The 20,794-nt window shown below is 37.9% G+C and overlaps 1 protein-coding gene across 1 annotated transcript in view; it reads right to left on the minus strand.

The window, feature by feature from the left end:
• Window positions 1-18,989, minus strand: part of ST8SIA4 (ST8 alpha-N-acetyl-neuraminide alpha-2,8-sialyltransferase 4) — a 99,573-nt gene extending 80,584 nt beyond the window's left edge. Inside the window, 5 exon segments of the mRNA XM_007078889.3 lie at window positions 1,631-1,888; window positions 11,742-11,873; window positions 18,508-18,698; window positions 18,700-18,786; window positions 18,788-18,989. Coding sequence (XP_007078951.1) covers window positions 1,631-1,888; window positions 11,742-11,873; window positions 18,508-18,698; window positions 18,700-18,786; window positions 18,788-18,907 — 788 coding nt within the window. The 5' untranslated portion in view covers window positions 18,908-18,989.
• Between the last annotated feature and the right edge of the window lie 1,805 nt (window positions 18,990-20,794).

The raw sequence follows: 20,794 nt of genomic DNA on the forward strand, positions 1-20,794 counted from the left end.
ATCAAAGGTGAGGCTGAACCTAATAAGTTATATAGATCCCAGTGCTAAAGCTTAGAGGGATGTAAGAACAAGGATTTCAGTCACAGGTGATCCTGTATTCCTCCAGTATTAACCAAACTTGAAAATTCTTCTCTTTACATTGCAACAATTTCCACTTATGCTATAAATCTTTATTTCTTTATTATTCCTGTCCTCTGATTTTCAGTCTCTTTAGAAATTCTAGAAGCCTTAGTTTCTTCTTCACAACCATACTTCACACAGACTTCAGTGGTTGTAGCTCATTACCTCCACTTCCAATTTAAATTTCCCTTTTTCTTTCCCAATTTAAATTTCCAATTTTTCTTTCCCTTATTAAATTTTTTTTACCTCCTCTTTGGATACATTTTTGTTTGTATATCTACATGTTGACAGAGTTTTTTCTCCCCCTCAATCCAATCAATCTTTGACCATGCATCCAATTGAGAAAAAGTAAGATAATAAAGTAAAATGTTTGTAGTTCTATTCATTGTTATGAAATGTATTCACCTGATAGTGTGCTATTATGATTTTTCATGGCCATTATTACTTTATGAAAACATTGCTGCCAATTTATGATTAATATTTATATAATTATATTTATTTTTAAGGCTATATTTCAAAGAAATATCTATACTTTTATCTTTCAAAATCTATACTTTTACAGGCTGAATTCCAGCATAACTTTAGGTTTTCAACATAGAAAATTGGTATGCTTTCCTATGTTGACATTGAGCTATTTCATATTTAAACATACATACTTCATTCATTCAGAAAATTTTTTCTGAACAACTAAAACAAGCCAACAAATATGTTCAGATGCATGAATTGGAAATTAAAAACCAGTACCTATGATGTCATCACAATCCCATTTGGTTCACCTAAGGTTAACCAAACACATGACTCATCAAACATCTGCTCACCATCAATGAAAAACAGGGATGTTTAATTATGTGAGAAAACTCAAAAACTAAAGCATACTAACATACACAAATATATAGAGTACTGTAATGAAGGCAATTTGGTGAAAGATATCAAATGTAACCTTGCTTATGTACTTTTTGAAAATTTGCTTTATAAACTTGTTATGTTCTTAGAATCTGCTAAATAATTGTCATTATAAGTGTAAAATTGCTTACATCTATTACATCATTACATAGATGTTCATAATCTTTATGAATAAATAAATATAATTTCTTATATATAAAAAGGATTATAAAATTAACGACTAATTAACCAATAATTAACTATTATTTATATTAGTGAATTAATTAATTAACATTAAATTAATTGATATCAAGGAAAATGATTAACAAAAGTCAGTTTCTGTGTATTAAATCTAATAAAATTGTCAACTGGCAAAAAAAAAAGCTGGTGTGACACTGCTACAATAAGATCACCTTTTCTTTCAATGACACAATAATTTTAACTTCATTTTCCAGGGTAAATGTAAATTTGGAAACTATGCAGAAAAACAAAGCATACATAAATATTTGTTTGATTTTTCAATAATCCTTAATATTGATACTAGACTTACACTCTTCTGTCAGTTTTCTATTCCTTAGTAAAACATCTTTGAAGAAATTACAATCTTTAGGAACAAAAGAAAGCTCACCTTATTACAAAGTTGTGACTGTCAATCTCCTTTCCACATTCACTATCAAGCAGAATGCCAGAATTTCCAACAACTGCACAGGTCTTAAATCTGCGATTTTTCATTGGTGACACTTCAGGTAGGAGGCTGTGAAGATCCTGAGAAATATTTAGTGTCCGACGCCTGTCGAGTACATAGTGTATGACATCACCAGGCTTAAAACTGCTCTTGACCACTGAGACATCTCGTTCTGCATCTAGGAAACGAAGAATGTTCTTCCTATATGTCAAATACAAAGTCTTCCATTAATAACAACATAGCCGAGAACTGGTGATATGCACAAAGTAACGGGTAATAAAATATAAATTGGTAAATTACTAATCTTAAATTGTCAGGTGGTAATTAAAACAACCAAATAAGTGAATTCTATTGAAATTGAATTTGTCCTTAAAAAATCATTTGCACATACATTCTCAATGATTTGTCAAATAAATATAGTATACACATCTATTTATAGAGTGAAAAAAGGTCCCCATCTATCAAAAGATATAGAAAAAATAATTTATTCTGCTGCAGGCACTCTGGAAAACAAAAGGGAGTTTCCTCAGAAAGTTAAAAGTACAACTACCCTATAATCCAGCAATTGCACAACTAGGTTTTACCTAAAGGATACAAAAATACTAATTTGAAGGGACACATGTACCCCAATGTCTATAGCAGCATTATCAACAATAGCCAAATTATGGAAAGAGCCCAAATGTCCCTCAATTGATGAATGGATAACAAAGATGTGGCACTTATATGCAGTGGAATATTACTCAGCCATCAAAAAGAATGAAATCTTGCCATTGGCAACAATGTGGTTGGAGCTACAGTGTATTATGCTAAGCGAAGCAAGTCAGTCAAAGAAAGACAAATACCGTATGATTTCACTCACATGTGGAATTTAAGAAACAAAACAGATGAACATGGGGGGATGGAAACAAGAAAAGAGGGAGGTAAACCATACGAGGCTCTTTTTTAACTATAGAAAACAAACTGAGGGTTGCTGGAATAAAGGTAGGTGGGGGATTGGCTAAATGGGTGATGGGTATTAAGGAGGCCACTTGTTGGGATGAGTACTGGGTGTTACATGTAAGTGATAAATCACTAAATTCTACTCCTGAAACCTATATTACACTATATGTTAACTAGAATTTAAATAAAAATTTGAAAAAGGCCAAAAAGAAAATTTTATTAAATAAAACAAAAATGCTGTGACTTGACTTTGCCTAACTACATATTCTGCTAGCTTTAGTTAATTTTCTATAGTCATATTGTTTTGTTTTGTGTTCTGTAGTTAAGGTAAATAGAAATAACTTAAAATGGTTTGGAATTATACCTTACTTAACTGTATTAAAAGGATTAAACTTCCCAATAAAACTATACATTAACTCAAATCATGTATATATTATAATTATTTGTAGAAGGGTTAAAACTACACTGTATGAAAGTTTTCTTTCAAGAATCCAGGAAGAAAGATGGGTACATTAGAGGAAAAAAAATGGATAGATAAAATAACTCACTATGCATGGCAGAGATAGCTAATAGTTCCTTAGTGATCTTCCTTGCTATCTTGCTTTTAGTATTTGAATTTTCTAAGTTTTGCTCAGGCATAAGAATCCTCAGCTAAAACATTTCCAAGTTTACAAACCCAAGCGCAGATGGGTTTGGTCATGCGAGTTAGTTTTCTTACATGGGATATGGGTGGATCATGTGCGTGGCTATACAAGAGAGAAATAAAATCTCAACTTGTTTGATCCACTGTATTTTAAGGTTTCTCTTTTGTATTATGGAAGCTTAGCCTATTCCATACCAAATAAAGAAATTTATAACAGATTCAAAGGTGCTGTATAAACAAATATGTATATCCTAAGTTAGACGATAAAAAAATAAAGGTATAGCTGGCTTTTGATATAATCAAAACTCTTATCTGCAGTAACCTGGGAGTTATATCCTATATGTAATAAGCCTGTTGCTCTTGGAAAAATGGTTAAAAAGTGTTTCATGTTGTTTTATGTTGGTTGCTCCTTTTAGGAAGGCACTAAGACAAAGTCAGCCAAGTGGCAAGTTGAGATGGAAATGGCAATGACCTGTATGTAAACTGTGTGAGTTTGGTAATTGGGACCTCCAAAATGTTTCAAATACCCCAATTATCAAAAGACACAACTATAAATCAGAGCCATCCCAGGAGCAAGAGTCATTGCCTTCCCACCAAATTTATAGATTCAAATGACTTGGGAGGGAAATTGAAGGAAAGGATGGTGAAGCTAGAATAATTAGAGAAGAGTCAGAGGCTGAACTGTTCAGAAGAAATCTCTGGGTGTGGTTATTTATACAAGGAATTAACTATAAGGAAATGGCCCAGGAGTCTAGCATGTTTTTGAGGGAATTTTATTTCTAAAGAAATGATAAGCCTGCCTACAGACGTCTGAGATCACTTAATCCTCAAGCTACCAAACATATACCAGCCAGAAGCAATCTGAGAAACTCTCTCCAAGATTGGAAGTTGGATATAATTTACTGAAGTGCTCTTATTATAAGCTTGTATTCTCAGAGTGCTAAAAACAATGCCATTATTATAACATTTAAGATATGACAGACATGTTTTCCTTTAGTGCTGTTACGGTTTAAGCTCTAACACATTTGTAAATTTTATTACTGAGCACAATGTGATCTCCTCCCACTACTCAACCAAAAGGGCAATTCTCCATATCACACTTACAAGCCAGAAGCATGAATAGCAAGGAGGGATGAAAAATAACTAACTCAAATCTTCCTTTTTGTTTTACTTTGGTTTGCTTTAAATAGGTGCCAGTTTAATGTCTTATTAGAAAACCAGTTGACTGAAAACTTTGGCCAGGTTTGATACACAAGGGATATAACCATTAATTCTCTGGAAAAGAAAATATTTTTTGAATTTTTGCTCCAATCAGAATATCAGGTTCATAATTAGAATTTATACAGGAAAAACCTTTATAAATGCCCTATCAATGAAATTTAAAAATTAATAAAAATGCTATCAAGCACCATAACAGTTCATCTTAACTAAGTACAGATTATATGTGAAGACAATTGCTAGTGAAATCAGCAACTATAGGGTATATGAATTACAAAAAATTAAGAAGTCTTTCATTATGTTAAGAACATATAATTCTTCACAAAAGTTAACTATCACCAAGAACAGCAATCCATAGAAACTTTTGTACATACTTACTGACATTTGTTTGTTTAGAGAAAAGTTTTAGTAATGCCTGACACCTGTATTTCAAAAAAAAATTCTCATTTCCTGTGAAAATGACAAGGCTGGCTCTAAAATAAAAACTGCACGGATGTGGTCAAATCACCAAACTAGATTATCATTTTCCTTTGAACATAATTTAAAGGGGATGTTGTAGATATGTGAAGATGTAACTCACAAGTGGTGAAGTGTTTCAAAAGTGAAGTAAATAGACCAGAGAACAAGATTTGAAAGAAGACTCTTTAACTGGGAAATCCAAAAAGCAAAATCCCTTTACTCAAGAAAAAGTTACCACTTACGTTCTTGTCAACTGATGGGGACTTTCCAATTAACAGCACCGTTGCTGTGTTATAGAGACTTCGCAGCAAAATGTTTTATTCTTTATTTTTTTTTTCAGGGCACAAAGCTACTGTATTTGGACACAGTTTGCTACATACACAGAAAAGCTCAATACGCGTTTCCAGCCAGCCCAACCCTGAGCACTGCAAAATATTTTAAACACAGGTCTTTCACATTCCTCAGTATAATAGAACATCTTTAATTTGTTCACTTTTAGGGAAAATTGATATTAAAAACGAATAATAAGAGTTCAGAGAAATTTCAAAATATAACACATTGTCTAACACTTGAGATACATGACATAATTATTAAATGCAGATAATACTATGTGTTCTTCCAATGCTCTTGTATAGGCTGAACAATTGTTTATTTTGTTAGTATAGTATTTGTCTTTTTATTCATTTTATTTTTTTAATGTTTATTTATTTATTTTCTTTTTCTTAATGTTTATTTATTTTTGAGAGAGAGAGAGGGAGAGGAAGGAAGTGAGGGGCAGAGAGAGAATCTGAAGCAGGCTCTGCACTGTCAGTACAGACCCTGACACGGAGGCTGAAAACCATGAATTGTGAGATGTGACCTGAGCCAAAGTACAATCTGAGTGAGCCAAAGTACAACACTTAACAGACTGAGTTACCCAGGCGCCCCATGTTTACTTATTTATTTTGAAAGAGAGAGACAGAGCATGCACACAAGGCACAGAGAGAGAGAGAGAGGGAAGACAGAATCCCAAGCAGTCTCCGTGCTAACAGCACAGAGCCCAATGTGGGGATCGAACTCACTAACCGTGAGATCATGAACCAACCCGAAATCAAGAGTGGGAGGTAAACGACTGAGCCACCCAGGTGTCCTTATTTGCTTTTTTTAAACTGGGAAAAGGGGGAAAGGAAACCTTGAATGTCTGCTGTATGTCCTTTTTCTAATATTGAACTAAACTTTTCTATTTTAGGGCTTACATCTATGCATGGAACATTATTTTAGCTCAGAATCCTGGTGTAGGATCCAAGAAAAATTGAAAATAATTATTATGAGTGAATAATATCGTGACTTCAATGCTTAATAACTTCTTTTTTTTTTTTTTTTTTGCAAACAGTATGGAAAGGTTATGTTTTTCTCCCTAGCACGCTATAGGCATTTTTTTTTTAGATTATAGATGTAATGGACTATAAAAAGTTCTGTAGATTTGCTAAATCTAGTTGTTATTCAGACTGTAAATCTCTGAAAAAAAAGAAAAAAACTAATGCCTAAGTATAATTAACTAAATGCCATTGGAAGCATGAAAAATTCTTATGCTGAACTGAAACAACACTTTATCACCAAGAACATACATGCTTTTGCTCAGATAATTGACATGCATGAAAACAGCAGATTCAACAAAATGATTTCAGCAGGAGAGAGACAAATTATTCCTAATACTTTTTCTTAATATGCGGTCAAGTTATTACCAGATACTTAAAACAAGGGGTCATGTTTTCTGCATGTGACTGAATAGAGCAACAACAGAAAAGATTCCTGACAGGTCTTCAACTGTCGTTTTGTGGCCATAATGTAACTTTTGAAGCAAAAACCTAAATTCAGTAACTGTTTTGATGATAAAGATAACTGAAGGAGTCTGAAAATATGTTTCACTTTCAGTGAGACTAAAAATCTTAGTCATAAAGATTATGTTTTGTTAGGCAATCCTGGTTTAAACTGAAAGGCTGGTTGAGACTGTTAAACTGACAGGAATAGATTCTATACAGAAACTTTTCAACTGAATTTTCAACTAGAACTTCCCTTTCAACAACACACATCACTTGAAATAGCAGCTGCAGAGTTCCAGAGAGTTAATTTACTAAACATTGTTTTCACTTGTGTAATGTTAAATATAGCTAACCTATCACCAGGTGCCACTCTTTCTTCTCTGTAGGTTTCTTGTCAACAACAAGCATACGTGCTGTGGCAACTAAAATTTAATCTAAATGACACTGTTGACTCCATCAGAGATTATTGTTGAGACGAATCTTACAGCTGGAACACATCACAAGTTGAGAAGCAAATTAGGTTATAAAAAGAATCAGTTTTTGTAAACTTTTGACTTTAACCAAAAATCACTGAATTGAATCAATTGTACTAATGTGGTTTATTAAAAAAATTAAAAGGCTAAGAAATGCCAAGTGTTTCATTATGCCTACAAAAATGCAGAGAGAACACACAAATTTTTGTCTCAAAGATTATTTTCACAAGGCAATGTTTTTCAAAGCACTGAAAGAACATAATTAGCTTGTTATAGGACTTCTGAGCTTAGGGTCCCAACTGATACAGAAAGATATTCTAGCATCAAAGAAAAATCCTCCAGAGCCAGGCAAAATTGTCTCAAAATGCTTGAAGAAAAGCATTTTTTTAGCTTAATTTACACCTCAGATGGTCATTTGATTATTTGGCACAGCATTTAGCAATATGAATTAATACTATATTTTATTATTTTGGAGCAAAAGAACCCTCCACTATGTGTATTCCATAAAGACTACATTTTTAGTATGAAAATAGAGTCCCCCCCCCCCCCCACAAATTGTTTTAATAATAAGAGATCTGGTACCAGTTGGACAGAACTAGCTTTGAAGTTTGAGCAACAAACAAGCTGTGTGACCCAAAATGTGCTCCTCTGGTTACTTACTGAACAAAGTATGTAGAAGAATTTTATGTGGACTTTGCTCTAAAGTAAATGAATGCATGCAACAGTGAATTATTTTTGATAGGTAAGCATATATAAATGTGCAATTATGTTTAGTTAACCTGCAAGCTTGACCTTTTTAAAAACCTTGATGTCTGACAATGCTAAGAGTTGAAAATATTATTTCAAACTAATCATGATGTTTTTAATCTTTCCCGATAAGTTGCTGACCTTGTACCTCTCTATATGTCCACATTTGGTATTGTAATTCTTTAGGTTTCTATTCAACCTATGAAAAATGAGGGGAAAAAAAACAACCCAAAGATGTAAAAAATGGTCAAGTCATCAGTGTCGGACACGATCAAATAATCTCTCAGTACAATGTTTATGGATTTACTCACAAACACCTGATGTATCTTAAATGTATCATTTCTTGGCTTACGCTAACAAAGAACAAACAACTACCAATGAAATCAAGTCCTTAACCAAAGTAATTATTTTAAATGTGAAATTAGCTGTGGAATGTATAAACTCTTCTAAATACTGATGAATTTTCAAAGTACAATGAAGGTGGAGCCATCTCTCTTAGAAAACTCCCCAGAGGTACAGTTGTTTGATGAACATATATAAATCAATTCTTAATGTGCTTATGAAAGTAGCAGAATATATATATATATATATGGCTGGAAAAATTAGTAATAAGAAAGAAAATCATGTCTACTAATGTAGGGAAAAACAATTTATCTTTAGTGACTGCTTCACATGTTAATGCAAATAGATAAATAATTTATTAGGAATGTCACAAGAGCATTATAAATGTAATGAGATTTTTAAAGTTAGAAAGATTTGTAAGCATGGTTTAATTATGTAAGATCAAAAATGATTAGTTGTAATATCCTAATCAAAACTTCAAAGTAGAATTTTAAAAACACTTGTAAAATATGTCCATACCCACTCACAGACACCAAGTAATATGGTTCTTCATAAATGTTATACATGCAGGGAAGAAATAAAGAAATTTAATAATCCAAAATAGTTTATGGTTAGTTTCTTGTACAACTTAAGAAAAACAAAACTCAGCTAACAACCAGACATTTTCATAGTCTGAATTTTTTATTACAGGTGTCAAATTGATTAATACTCACTAGTTACTGCTACTATAGTCAATTTTAATTTTTATGAACTGTTTGCATGTTGTACAATAATGGTTTTACAGATTATTTCCTTGTAAGGAAGTGACAACTTTGTATGTATTATTCAATATTTGCTCAATGTTTTATTGTTTACTTCTTTATCTGTTACGGAGAATCATATGAAAAGAGTACTAACATTTCATACATATTATCATCTGTTATAACTGAAAACAGATTAATCGCCTTCAAAGATATGAACACAATCTTCATTAAACGGTAAAATTATAATAATGAATTTCTTCACTCAATTTATGGTTAATACCCTTAGTTTGAATATCTTAAAAATGGCAAAATGTATCTCTTTATCCTCATGGGGATCTATAGTATTCATTTTTGTATAGATACTAGAAAGGCATGGCCACATATATTAATTAAACTATTGCTAATTACTTATTGAATTTACTTATTAGACTTTACCTTATCTGATATGTTATTTAGCATACTTAGATACATTAAACTATTAAAATTTCTTATTTTACTTTACTTTCTTCCACTACTTTTCTTTTCTTTTTTTTTAATTTTTTTTTTTAACGTTTATTTATTTTTGAGACAGAGAGAGACAGAGCATGAACAGGGGAGGGGCAGAGAGAGAGGGAGACACAGAATCTGAAACAGGCTCCAGGCTCTGAGCTGTCAGCACAGACCCCGACGCGCGGCTCGAACTCAGGGACCGCGAGATCATGACCTGAGCTGAAGTCGGACGCCCAACCGACCAAGCCACCCAGGCGCCCCTCCACTACTTTTCTTTACTTGATCTGTATATCCTTACCTAATTGGCTCCCTTCTTGCCCAATCTTTCAGTTTGAGAGTTCTTTTTGGGACACCTATAGATTAAATATTTCCTTTTTAAATCACCCATATTTCTGTTTTCCCAATCTACTTCCAAGAAGTAGTAATCCTTATTCTGTTCTAAACTAAAACACACCTGTATTTATGACCCTATGTAGTCCCATATTCTGTTGCTTTTTCCTCATATAATTATCCTTTTCAGGGTTTTTAATTTAAATGTGTGTATAGGGGTGTGAGATAGTGAGGAAGATACTAGATATGTATCAATAAAGAAATGAACCCCAGGTGTAAAAATGTTGAACTGCAGAGATCATGGCTACAGTTGGCCTCAGAAACTAGTTCTCAGGAGGAATACAGGCCCAGTCATCCAATTTTTCCTTTTCTCAAGAGTATATGAAAATCTGTGCTTTTATAAGGAATCTCCTAATTTTAATATTGGTTTTGAGGGTTTTTATTTATACAGTTGAAATAAATCTTGCTTGCTGACCATATTCTACCCAGAAGACACCAACTTATAAACTGTCATCAGATTCTACTCATCTCCTCATTCTTATTATCTGCCCACAAATATACAAAACTTCCCCTAAACTAAAAGCAACCAAGCATACACTATTTGATATTGCCATGATTTCATTTCTGTTTCCCTCTCCTTATACTTCCAAAGCTTCAAGCAAAGTAGTCTAATGATTCCTACATTTCCCTGGCACCCATCTTTTAAAGAAATTTCCAGACAATCTTCCAAGTATATTTCAACATGTAGTGTCTTTGCTACAACTCATTTTAAGAATTGTTATGCATACTCTACAGATGAGTATAGTAGACTCTTCCTTCAAGTTGGTCATAATCTATATTATATGTTGGTATGATCCAAGAAGCAAGTAGATAGAAACCCAACAAACAGATCAATGGCTTATCCTCTTAACCACTAACCTAGTCTTACAAAATCTGTGCAGGAATATCCAATCATTGAATAATTAGCATTTTGCCAATATAAAAATGCAATTATTTTATCATGTAAAGGATATTTCTTTGAAACTTTTAAAACGAGTTTGATTTACTGAAATGCTCTGATTTAAACATACCAACCAATATAGCTATGTAGTTGTAAAGACACATGATCTGCTTGCTTCCTCCATGCTTAGGAAGGTCTGGCCCTAAACTTCTTATTAGTTATAGGATTATACTAGAAGAAAATAAGATATAATAGATATATGCAGGCACTGAGATTGATTTCATGAGCTTGTTTCAGGTAAAATGCCAAAATCTTATAAAGAATAAAAAGTAAAGAATAAACCCGTACTCTAGAAAATGTACTTTCTGACTTTTGCCAATTTAGGATATAATCTTATTACAGGGACTCACATAGAAATATCTATTCATAGATAAATAGATAAATGAGACTCTTATTACAGGGGCTCACATAGAAATATCTATTCATAGGGTAAAGCAAATTTACTTATAATAGTCAGCAAAATAGGAATTGCATAGGCTGTCCTTTCATCCAGTGTGCAAAAACACAAGATAGGGAAAAACTTATAAGGAAGTTAAAGGTAGGTTTCAAAATATATGTCCACCCTGACTAATAGAATAAAAAAAAGAAAAGCCTATTAAATATTAGTATTCTGTTGAATATTTTATTCCATTAAAATAGAGACAGTATATTCAAAACTCACACATTCATCCTTAAATTTCTGACTGCATAATGATTTCAGTTTTATGGCTTCATATCCTTCATTGATCAACATTAAGTAGAGCTGGTTCACTCTTTTATTAAAGTATTCATACTTAAACTATAAATCAAGCATTCAATATAAGTTTGCCAAGCCCAATGTATTCAAGAACATGATGTGAAATTTATTATGGCTTATTAAAGAAACCCACCTTATTTCCAGCACCAAAGAGGAATTGATTTTCCAACCTTCTACAGAGTGCTGGAAGATTGAAGAGCCAGCCTTTCGAATGATTTTATCAGAACTATTGACAAGTGATCGACTCAAACACAGTTCACCATCTCTGAAACAAAACAAAAATGCCAGTTATGTGAAAGTAAGAAACATTTTATCTAAGCAGCATAATACATAATTTGACTTAGATTACTGGTAACAAATTGTCGATACAACTTTTTTCTACATGTTAGAAATATGACATTGCTGAATGGTACTACAAGAATTAAGAGAATATGACTTTATCAGGGTAATCATTTACACTTATTCTTTTTGAAATAAAAACAGTTTGCCTATAAAGTCTTTTGTGGTGTTTAAAGAAAAAAAAATCCGTTTCAAACTCTGTCACCCCTCCCTGTTGTGTTTAGACAATAGAAACAGGAAGTTTGGCCAATTCTCCTGCATCTGTATAATTGTGACTCTCAAGATTGTAATTTTGTTTCCACAGAAGGCCTACAGACACAATGGAAAGAAATTTTTTTGGGGGTAAGAAGACCTTGGAATACCAGGTGATCTGGACATGTTGGTGATTCTTTCACTTGCTAGCCTATATGTCCTTGGACAATATTCTCTTTCTAGGCCACAGCGGCCTTGCTTGTTCTTGAAAATTGCAATAACATTATCTAATATGCAATGAATTTGTGACAGTGGGAGTCTGTATGTGAAAGTAACTTATAAAGCATTATTGACGTGCTAATTTCTAAAATTACATTGAGTCTCAAATCATCTCAACAATGAGACACTTTCCTGATAATTGTTGGTGGTAGGGAGACAGGGATTATAATAAGGAGAAAGAAAACTTATTCACTAGCCATTTTTACTGGTACTTTCTATTACATTATACACACATGTACACACACACACACACACACCCACACACACACACACACAAAACAACTGTGCTACCCATTTCGGTCAATATTGTCAGGCAAGTACATAATGTGGCACGGTCGGTGCTGGTGGTAGTGCTGATAGTGACAGATACCCGTGAAAGTATTTGTGTCATTAGAACAGTTAAAACAGAACCAGTTTATTGTTCAAAAGACTATTTTCATGGCACTTTATAGCAGCTATAAACTGAGACTCAGAGAAACAAAATCCTACCTGTTTATTGTATAGCCCTTTCAGTATCTGCATTCATTTCTTTACATGTTACCTTTTACTTTTTTTTAGATCTCAAAAATATAGTTAAAAAGTTAGGCGATTATTTGTTCAGTCAAAAAGTTTAAATCTGTATTTATTAGTAGGCAATCCTCTCCCACTATCAATGGAAACATTGCCTGTGTAACAGCTGTTAGATGAATTCTGTAATTAGAGGCTTATAGTTTGGTATTTTGGTTTGCATTCTTTTTTAAACATGTAGTTCCAGTCTGAAGTAACTCAAAGTATCACATGCATCTACTCCCTGTGAAATTTAGAATTCTATAAAAATCAATATTTTAAACTATGCTGCTGATGAAAATGATGCACTTGCATGCCTATTCTTAGCTAACAATAATCATTTTAAAGAGGTCATTTAAGATACTAGGAAATAGGGGTGACTGGGTGGCTTAGCTGGTTAAGCATCTGAGTCTTGGTTTTGGCTCAGGTCATGATCTCACAGTTCGTGGGATTAAGTCCGCATTGGGCTCTGTGCTGATGGTGTGGAGCTGCTTGGGATTCTCTATCTTTGCCTCTCCCCCTCTTGCTCTCTGTCTCTCTCAAAATAAATAAATAAACTTTAAAAAAATTTAAAAAGATGCTAGGAAACATGGGGTGCAATTTACTACTCAAAGGCCCAGAAGTCAATTTTTATGTTATATGTTTAACGATAATAACTGTATTTGAATGAGAATATGGATATATACAGAAGTTAACCTTCACACTTTAGGAAGTATACTTTCAAGAATATGGGCACAAACTCTCACCATTTTTAAGGCTAGGGATTTTTTGCCACTCTTTCTCTCATTAACTGGCTTGTTAATATCATCTTTTTCTAACCAGAGATTGCTATAATTATAACAATTGTTTTTACCCCCGATAAACCTTCATAGGAGAAGTAAAAATATATAAATGGGTAGGCATTTTTAAATATCTGTGGAAGATTGTTTCATTGACATGTAGCTAAAGGTACATTTTGCATGGCAAAATAATTGCTGTGATGTACCTAGTTGTATGGAGTCTTTTTCAGAACCTGTAGGATTAAAAAAAAGTAATTTAAAAGTTTAAATCAGTTTTATACTAATGAAATACAACCACATTGCTCTGCTCTTTGAATAGTTTTCATTGAACTGGTGATAAGCCAAAATTCAGCTTTATTCCTGGAAAGAACTTTAAATGAAAATAGCTACAACCAGTCCCACTTCTTGAGGTCGATGGAATTTCTGTGTAAGAAGCCTAGGCTTAGTGCAATCTGAGGCTCTGGAGCAAATCTCTTTGTACAAAGTTAGATGGGTCCCAAGGGATGTTTCATTTGTGACCTTGGTAGTATTCTGTCTTAAAAAGGCTTTTCCTTCAATGCAAGGCATGAAGGATGTTGCTACCCTCTACTAGTGTTTCATTCCAGATCAAACATGATTACTAAACAGCACACTGAAAATATCTTTTGCATAGGGCTATGTTCAGGAAGATTCAACATATACCTCTAAAGAGAAAAATCACAAAACACATTAAGGAAATAATGCAGCATAAAGCAACAGATATTATAAAGTATTCCTGCTTATATTGAGCTAAGAAAAACCTACTTACAAGATCGTCTGTATGAAAGTAGTAATGGAAACTGATCATTAGTTACGTCACCAGTTTTTACAAATATTTTTCTCTTCAAAATATGAGTTGCCAGGCATCCCTACAACTTATTCTATTAACTCTGCAGTATATGACAAATATGATTAATTTTTTTGTTTTTTGAGATTAGGTCCCAAAAGACCTTCATTCAACCCTACTGAAAAGTCCTCATAACTTGGCTTTGGAGTAAATGTGCTCCCCACAGATTAGGTTAAATGTCCTCCTTAATACAAAATTATAAAAGTCATTCAAAAGAAAAGAACTTACACAAAAGTAAGCCTGAATAAAAACAGCAGGCAATTTTGTGTTTTCATTCCCTAAGTATCAAACAACTAAAAATAAAGATGAGAGGTACTACCTTACCTACTGCTTAAGGTTTTAGTAGAATTCCAAATAAAGCATGTAAAGTGCAGATTCTGGGTTTCTTGATTTATTAGTGTGTTCTACCCTAGAACTAACTGGAACCAACTTTGCTGACAATGGTAAATATTCTATGAATGCTTATTTCCACTGTCAATATTATCATGTTTCATTATTAATATGGGTGGGCGATCATTTAGTGAGACAGTCTAACATACATGGGCCAAAAGGAAATCTCTAGATGATAAGAAAATTAAGTTAGTGTCATTTGCGGTCAACTAGGAACACAGTACGTGGAAATTTTAAGAAGTCACAATCAAAACAAGTATTTGTATGATATTAAAGTGTACGCCACTCTTTCAAATACATTATCTTATTAAATGAGCACACCCACATGTTTTTACCTGTAGGACCCTTCAGTTAACACATTTCCAATTATACCTCCAAATCACAGAAAGCAAGTGAAATCATGGGCCAATTGTGAAGTAAGTGCCATTTTTCCCATTAAAAAAAAAAAATGTCCGTCAAGAATAAACCACTTTATAGCCCCATGCCTTTTGAGTTAAACTTTACTAACTAGTCATCATACCAGGCAATTGATATGTTTTGTTTGCATGAAAGGTTAAATTTCCAATAATTACTTGACCTATTCTCAAAGAATTCCTTACAAAATCCATGCTTCTAGTATTCCTCTGGGGATATGAGAATGTGGATGGTAGGCAGGAAAGTTGTGCTGGTGTTCTCTTTCCTTCTGCATGGAATGACCGCTCAATGTTGTATGTAAGAACAACGCTGCGCTGACTCCAGATGGGACCTCCAGGTAAGAGAAGGGGGCGTGTAATAAAGAAAAGGTCTGCCTACTGCAAATGGTGGCAGGGAAGCTAAATAGGAGGGTGTTTTCTTGGTGGTGAGGGGTGGTTCCCTAAGGTACAAGGATTACGAAAGGCCCTTAATTGAATGTACTGCCCACTCTCAAAGTCACGCAGTGCCTCCCAAAGGGCAGACTGCCCGTTAACCTGACTTTTGAATATCAGTCGGGGCTCTGGGCTAAATCTCCACTCTAGTTCACTCATCTTAAAAATAGACCCTGTAAGTGGCTTAGGTTAGAAATAGAGTCACAGAGATCATTAGATCGTTGGGTGAGTCAACTCCTCCACTAGAAGCACTGTTGGGAAGTTAAAACGAAATCATGAGCTAGTTATCACAAGCTTTTCCACCGAACGTTTCATCTTGACGGAGAAGGGCAAGAGCGCTCAGCGGGACTGGCTGTGCCCGCATTCTCCCGGCAGCGCCAACTCTAGGGCGTCAGGGCAGCGGCCGCCGCGGCCGGGGCGCTGCAGGGCAGGAGTGCAGGCGCGGCGCCGGCGCCAGCCTCTCGGCCCTGCCCCCGCACCGCCGTAATTGCGGGTTTTAATTAAGGAGGAGGAGTCCGGTTGCCGACTGAGCCATAAAAGTGATTTTTTTTTTTTCCAAGAGGAGACCGGCTTCCTGCATTAAAGGCTTTCCCCTGCCGCCCCACTCATTCTTGCACCCCCGCTGCCAGCTCTCGCGGAGGAGGGGAGAATACCGGTGCGCACCTCGCTTCCTGTTTGATTAACTCACGCGCTCGCCTCACGCTTTCTCGGAGCAGCAGGGGAGCGACCGCAGCTCCGCCCCAAGAGGGGGCCAGCGAAACCCAGCCGGGCTAGCCCAAGCGCGGCACCCCTACCTGCGCCCCCTGCCCCTCGTCGGCGTCCTGTGCGGTGCCCACTGGCCGGCGGCGCCCAGGAAAGGGCCAAGGAGGAATGCTGCCCGGGAAATGTGGAGTGTCCCAGGTCGGTCATTTCCCTCGGCGGGACTCGGGGTGCGCTTCCCCATTCTGGCGGCGGTTTAGGGAGGCCCGGAGAGGGCGCCTGGGCAGCATGGGGCGCCTCTTCTCGCCTCACGCGTCCTCCCCCTCCTGCTCGTCAGCGAGCAGAGGGCCTGAACCCTCAGAGTCCTGGCGAGGCTTGGCGGCTTTGTCTGGGCTCACGCGTCTGTTCGGAGCCCACCAGCCCGGAAGGGAACAAAGAGCCTCGACCCCCCCGACGCCCAGCCTCCGCCTCTCCACCTCTCCCCCGCGCGCCGTTTATCACCTTCCCTAAGACCCCTTTGTCTGCCTGGGAAGCACAAGTCTGCCCGAGATGCCCACGTCCCCGCCCAAAGTCCTGCTTTCCTGACAATTGAGCTAGGCGGCGTTTTCAACCCACCCACTCCCTATGTAAACGACCTCATATAGTTAGGCTTTTCTTCTCTTCCCCAGAATAGACCTTTTACAGATTTGTGATGCATAACGACCATCCAGCCCGTCAGCTTTCTCATTCCCTTCCAGTCCCTTTCGACTGTACTTCTGCTATCTTAGTTTCCGATCGAACAGAAGATTCTTTCTTTAAGTATAAGCCTGCATCTTGCTCACTTAAACACTCATTACTTAGGGAGGAGCAGGAATATTAAATGGAGTGCATGAAGTTTGTGTGTGTGTGTGTGTGTGTGTGTGTGTGCGTGTGTGTGTACGCGCGCGCGTGCGTGCACCTTTTAGCAGTCCACACACACACACACACGCGCGCACACACACACGCGCACACACACGCAAAGACTCTATCTTCGTTTTAATAACTGTCAGGGAACATAAAAATCAGGCTGGCATCTCTGCCAGCGTGGAGTTTCCGATAGCGGACGCCTCCGGATAAGGGAGGATTTCCGAAACAGGACTTTGAACAGTGTTGACAACCAGGGTCACATCCTCAGAAAACGCTTCCAAGATATGTAAGCAACACGAAGTTGCAGCCACCTCCTGGGTAAACTTCAAAGAAACAGAAGCCAGGGGAAGGGAGGAAGGAAGTGCGATATTTAGAGAACTTACTGGGGTGGGGGAAGCTTCTGAACTCATTTAGACAAACTAAAGAAATAGCAGAAATATAGTCTGTGAGAATCTACAGTACCCAGTTGCTAAAACTGTAACCATGACGCCCATGCGTTTTGCCACAGAAGAGCAAATAGGGAAGAATTCTTGGTTGTACTGGAGTTTCTAATTCAAACGATACACAGATCTACCCAACGAAAAGAAGAGTAAAGAATCAGTGGAGACACATCTCCTGCTCTCTGGGCTTTAACTTCAGTCTTTGAGGAAGCCAGGCTCTCTCCAGTATCTCCTTAGAGTGATGGGCAGAAAAAGAAGGACAGCCACATGGGAAATAAAGACACCTCTCCTGAGTTCTGCCCAGGGATTAAAAGGACAAAGGCACACGTTCTTTGTTGACACTTCTGCAGTGACTTCTCCTTGGGCGTGCGAGCCCCGGCGCGAACACAACTGCCACCATCACCACACAGGGCAAGTTGAACTCCTACTGAGAGCACGCCGGGGAGAAGCACACACACCTCAACAACAGCCTTTGTTATTTAATTCATGAGACTAAACGCACAAAAGCTCATTATGAACACACACACTCTCCCAACCCTCACTCTCCCGTCTATATTCACATTTCATTTATGGCTTGACTTTATTATTATTATTATTATTATTATTATTATTATATCCTGAAATGAAGCTTTGCATTTACCCGATGAGTTGCGTCTCCTGGTGCTCCTCAGTTCTTGCTATTTCTTTTGTCTTATAAAAGATCAGGAGCAGACTTATCGTGCAGATCGTCCACCTCTTCCTAATGGAGCGCATCTTGGGTGCCCGGGAAAGTCCTGGTTGCCCCAGCTCCCTCACCTTCTCTTGGGATAAAGGCTCCGTTTTGGGGAGATACAGTCGCCGGGGGAAATCTGTAAAATTCGAGGAGAGTGTGGAGCCGGGATCTCAGGAGCGGGTCGCAAGGGTCCTCCGCGGCCGAGCTCCCGCTGGTCCTTGAGCGCTGCCCAGCGCTCTGCCTCCTGGTTCGCGCCAGCCCTGCCCCGGTCGCTCCGCGCCTCCTCCCTGGGGCTCAGGTTTCTTCTCAGATGAGACACCTTGTGCATCGGAGGTGGCGGCCGCTTCTGCAGCTGGGTTCGGGGGCGTCACTGGCCCTTCCCTTTTCCTAGCAGGGAAATGATGAGCAAAACCAGCCAATCACCAGACTGAGGGGGCGGAGGCTGCGGTTGCCTCGCGTTGCTGTCGGCTGCTTGGAGAGTAACGTCGCCGGCGCTGCCTGCACTGTGCCGGGAGAGGAAGCTCACAAGCTCGCAGCCGTGTACACACACACACACACACACACACACACCCGCGCACGCAAGCAATAGCAAGTCACACAACCCGGGGAGAACGCAGCGTGCCAGAAGGAAGTCAGGTCGCCCTCCTGGGAAACCTACGTATCAGCTCCCTGGACGAGCGCAGAGATAGTCTGTCCTTATCAGCGGGGAGAGGACACCTCAGCCAGGGACAGATTAGAGACGCATCTTGCTTGAGAGATGCTTCGTCCTGAGCAGGGCGGGGGGGGGGGAGTGGGTTGCAAGGGGGTAGCTTCATCCAAGAGCCTTTCCTAAACATACACACGCGGACACACACACGCGAACGCGCATACACACGCCCTCCCGAGAAGAGTGAATCGAGGAAGGGAGGGGGAAGGAGGAGGAGGACGTTTAGTATTCGGTGCACAGCTCGATCTGGAAAGTACCCATACACACATGAACCAATTAGCCGATCGCCCACTCAGGGTGGGTGGTGGATGACCACCCCGATTTAGGATCTTGAAGGAAACAGATGACAGAGGTGTCATTAGGCGCTTTATGGATATTTATGTGACGCTTTTTCACTGCCATTTGGAAACTCCTCACGCAGGAGTCAAGGAAACTCCAATCCGCCTTAAACTTCACTGCGGAGAAACAGAATTTTGCGAAAAAGCAGCCACCAAGGACATCCTTTAAATGCAAGTACACCCAGACATAGGAGAAAGAAGGGGGAAAGGTAGGAGGATAGGAAGAAAGGAAAGAAGGAAGGGCACGTTCTTCCTCAAAAATTTCAGTGATGTGTGTTTAGCCTCTGATTTACACTCTCTCCTCCCTCCTACTGTTTTCCTTACTTCTGTTGTATTGTGTGGAAGGGGCACTTTGGAGTCCTAGTTAACCGTGAGTCTGAGTACTTACTTCCTTCACTGTTCTTTGGCCTCGCCCTCACCAAGAGAGAAGCTTGCTGTTCTAGTTATATCCATGCCTTGGTTTGGTTTTGCCTCGTGGCTAGTGGGATGGATGGGTCGGGAGGCACCCCTAGTGTGAGATCTTGCCCGGAAGCCAGGATTTACCCCATCTGTAAGAATAGGTTCCAAGTTCTCCGCTTTCTCCTCTCCCCACCCCACAGCCTCTCTCAATTGAATCACTTATTCTTTAGGGTTGTGCAGTGGCTCCAGCTGCCTTCCACTCTTGGCCCCTGGGGCTTATACCTCCCCAAGCCCGGAAATGGTGAGGCCCACCACCAGTCCTTGGGGGGAGCTGAGCAAGAAGGGGAGTTCTGAGTTACTAGTCCCCTAGCAGCTTAAAATAACAACGATAGCAGCCAGCACCTTTGCTTAAAATTCTGAGGTACCTGCCAATGTTTGCCATTCTTCGCCTAAGGTTTAAGAAGTTAAGAGCCTCTCAGTTCTCAAGCCTCTTATTCGCAGCAGAGTGAACTAAGGGGTTGGGTCTAAAATGCTCAAAGGAGCAAGTAATTATGAGTCTTTATTGACACTACAAGTGGCCCGCCGGGAGCCTTTGGAGTTTATTGATGTCTAGGCAAATCCCGCTAGCATCTCTATCACACTGACTTCTCAACTAGCAGAAACTGCAAGAATAAAACAGCTTCTTATTTAAGTTAAAAGGGAATTGGGGCAGAGAGGGAGTGGGCAGTGCATGGTTAGGATTCTATAGGTTAATTAATTAAATTCTTTAGGT

Source organism: Panthera tigris, chromosome A1, assembly GCF_018350195.1.
Source record: "Panthera tigris isolate Pti1 chromosome A1, P.tigris_Pti1_mat1.1, whole genome shotgun sequence".
In the NCBI taxonomy this organism is placed as follows: domain Eukaryota; kingdom Metazoa; phylum Chordata; class Mammalia; order Carnivora; family Felidae; genus Panthera; species Panthera tigris.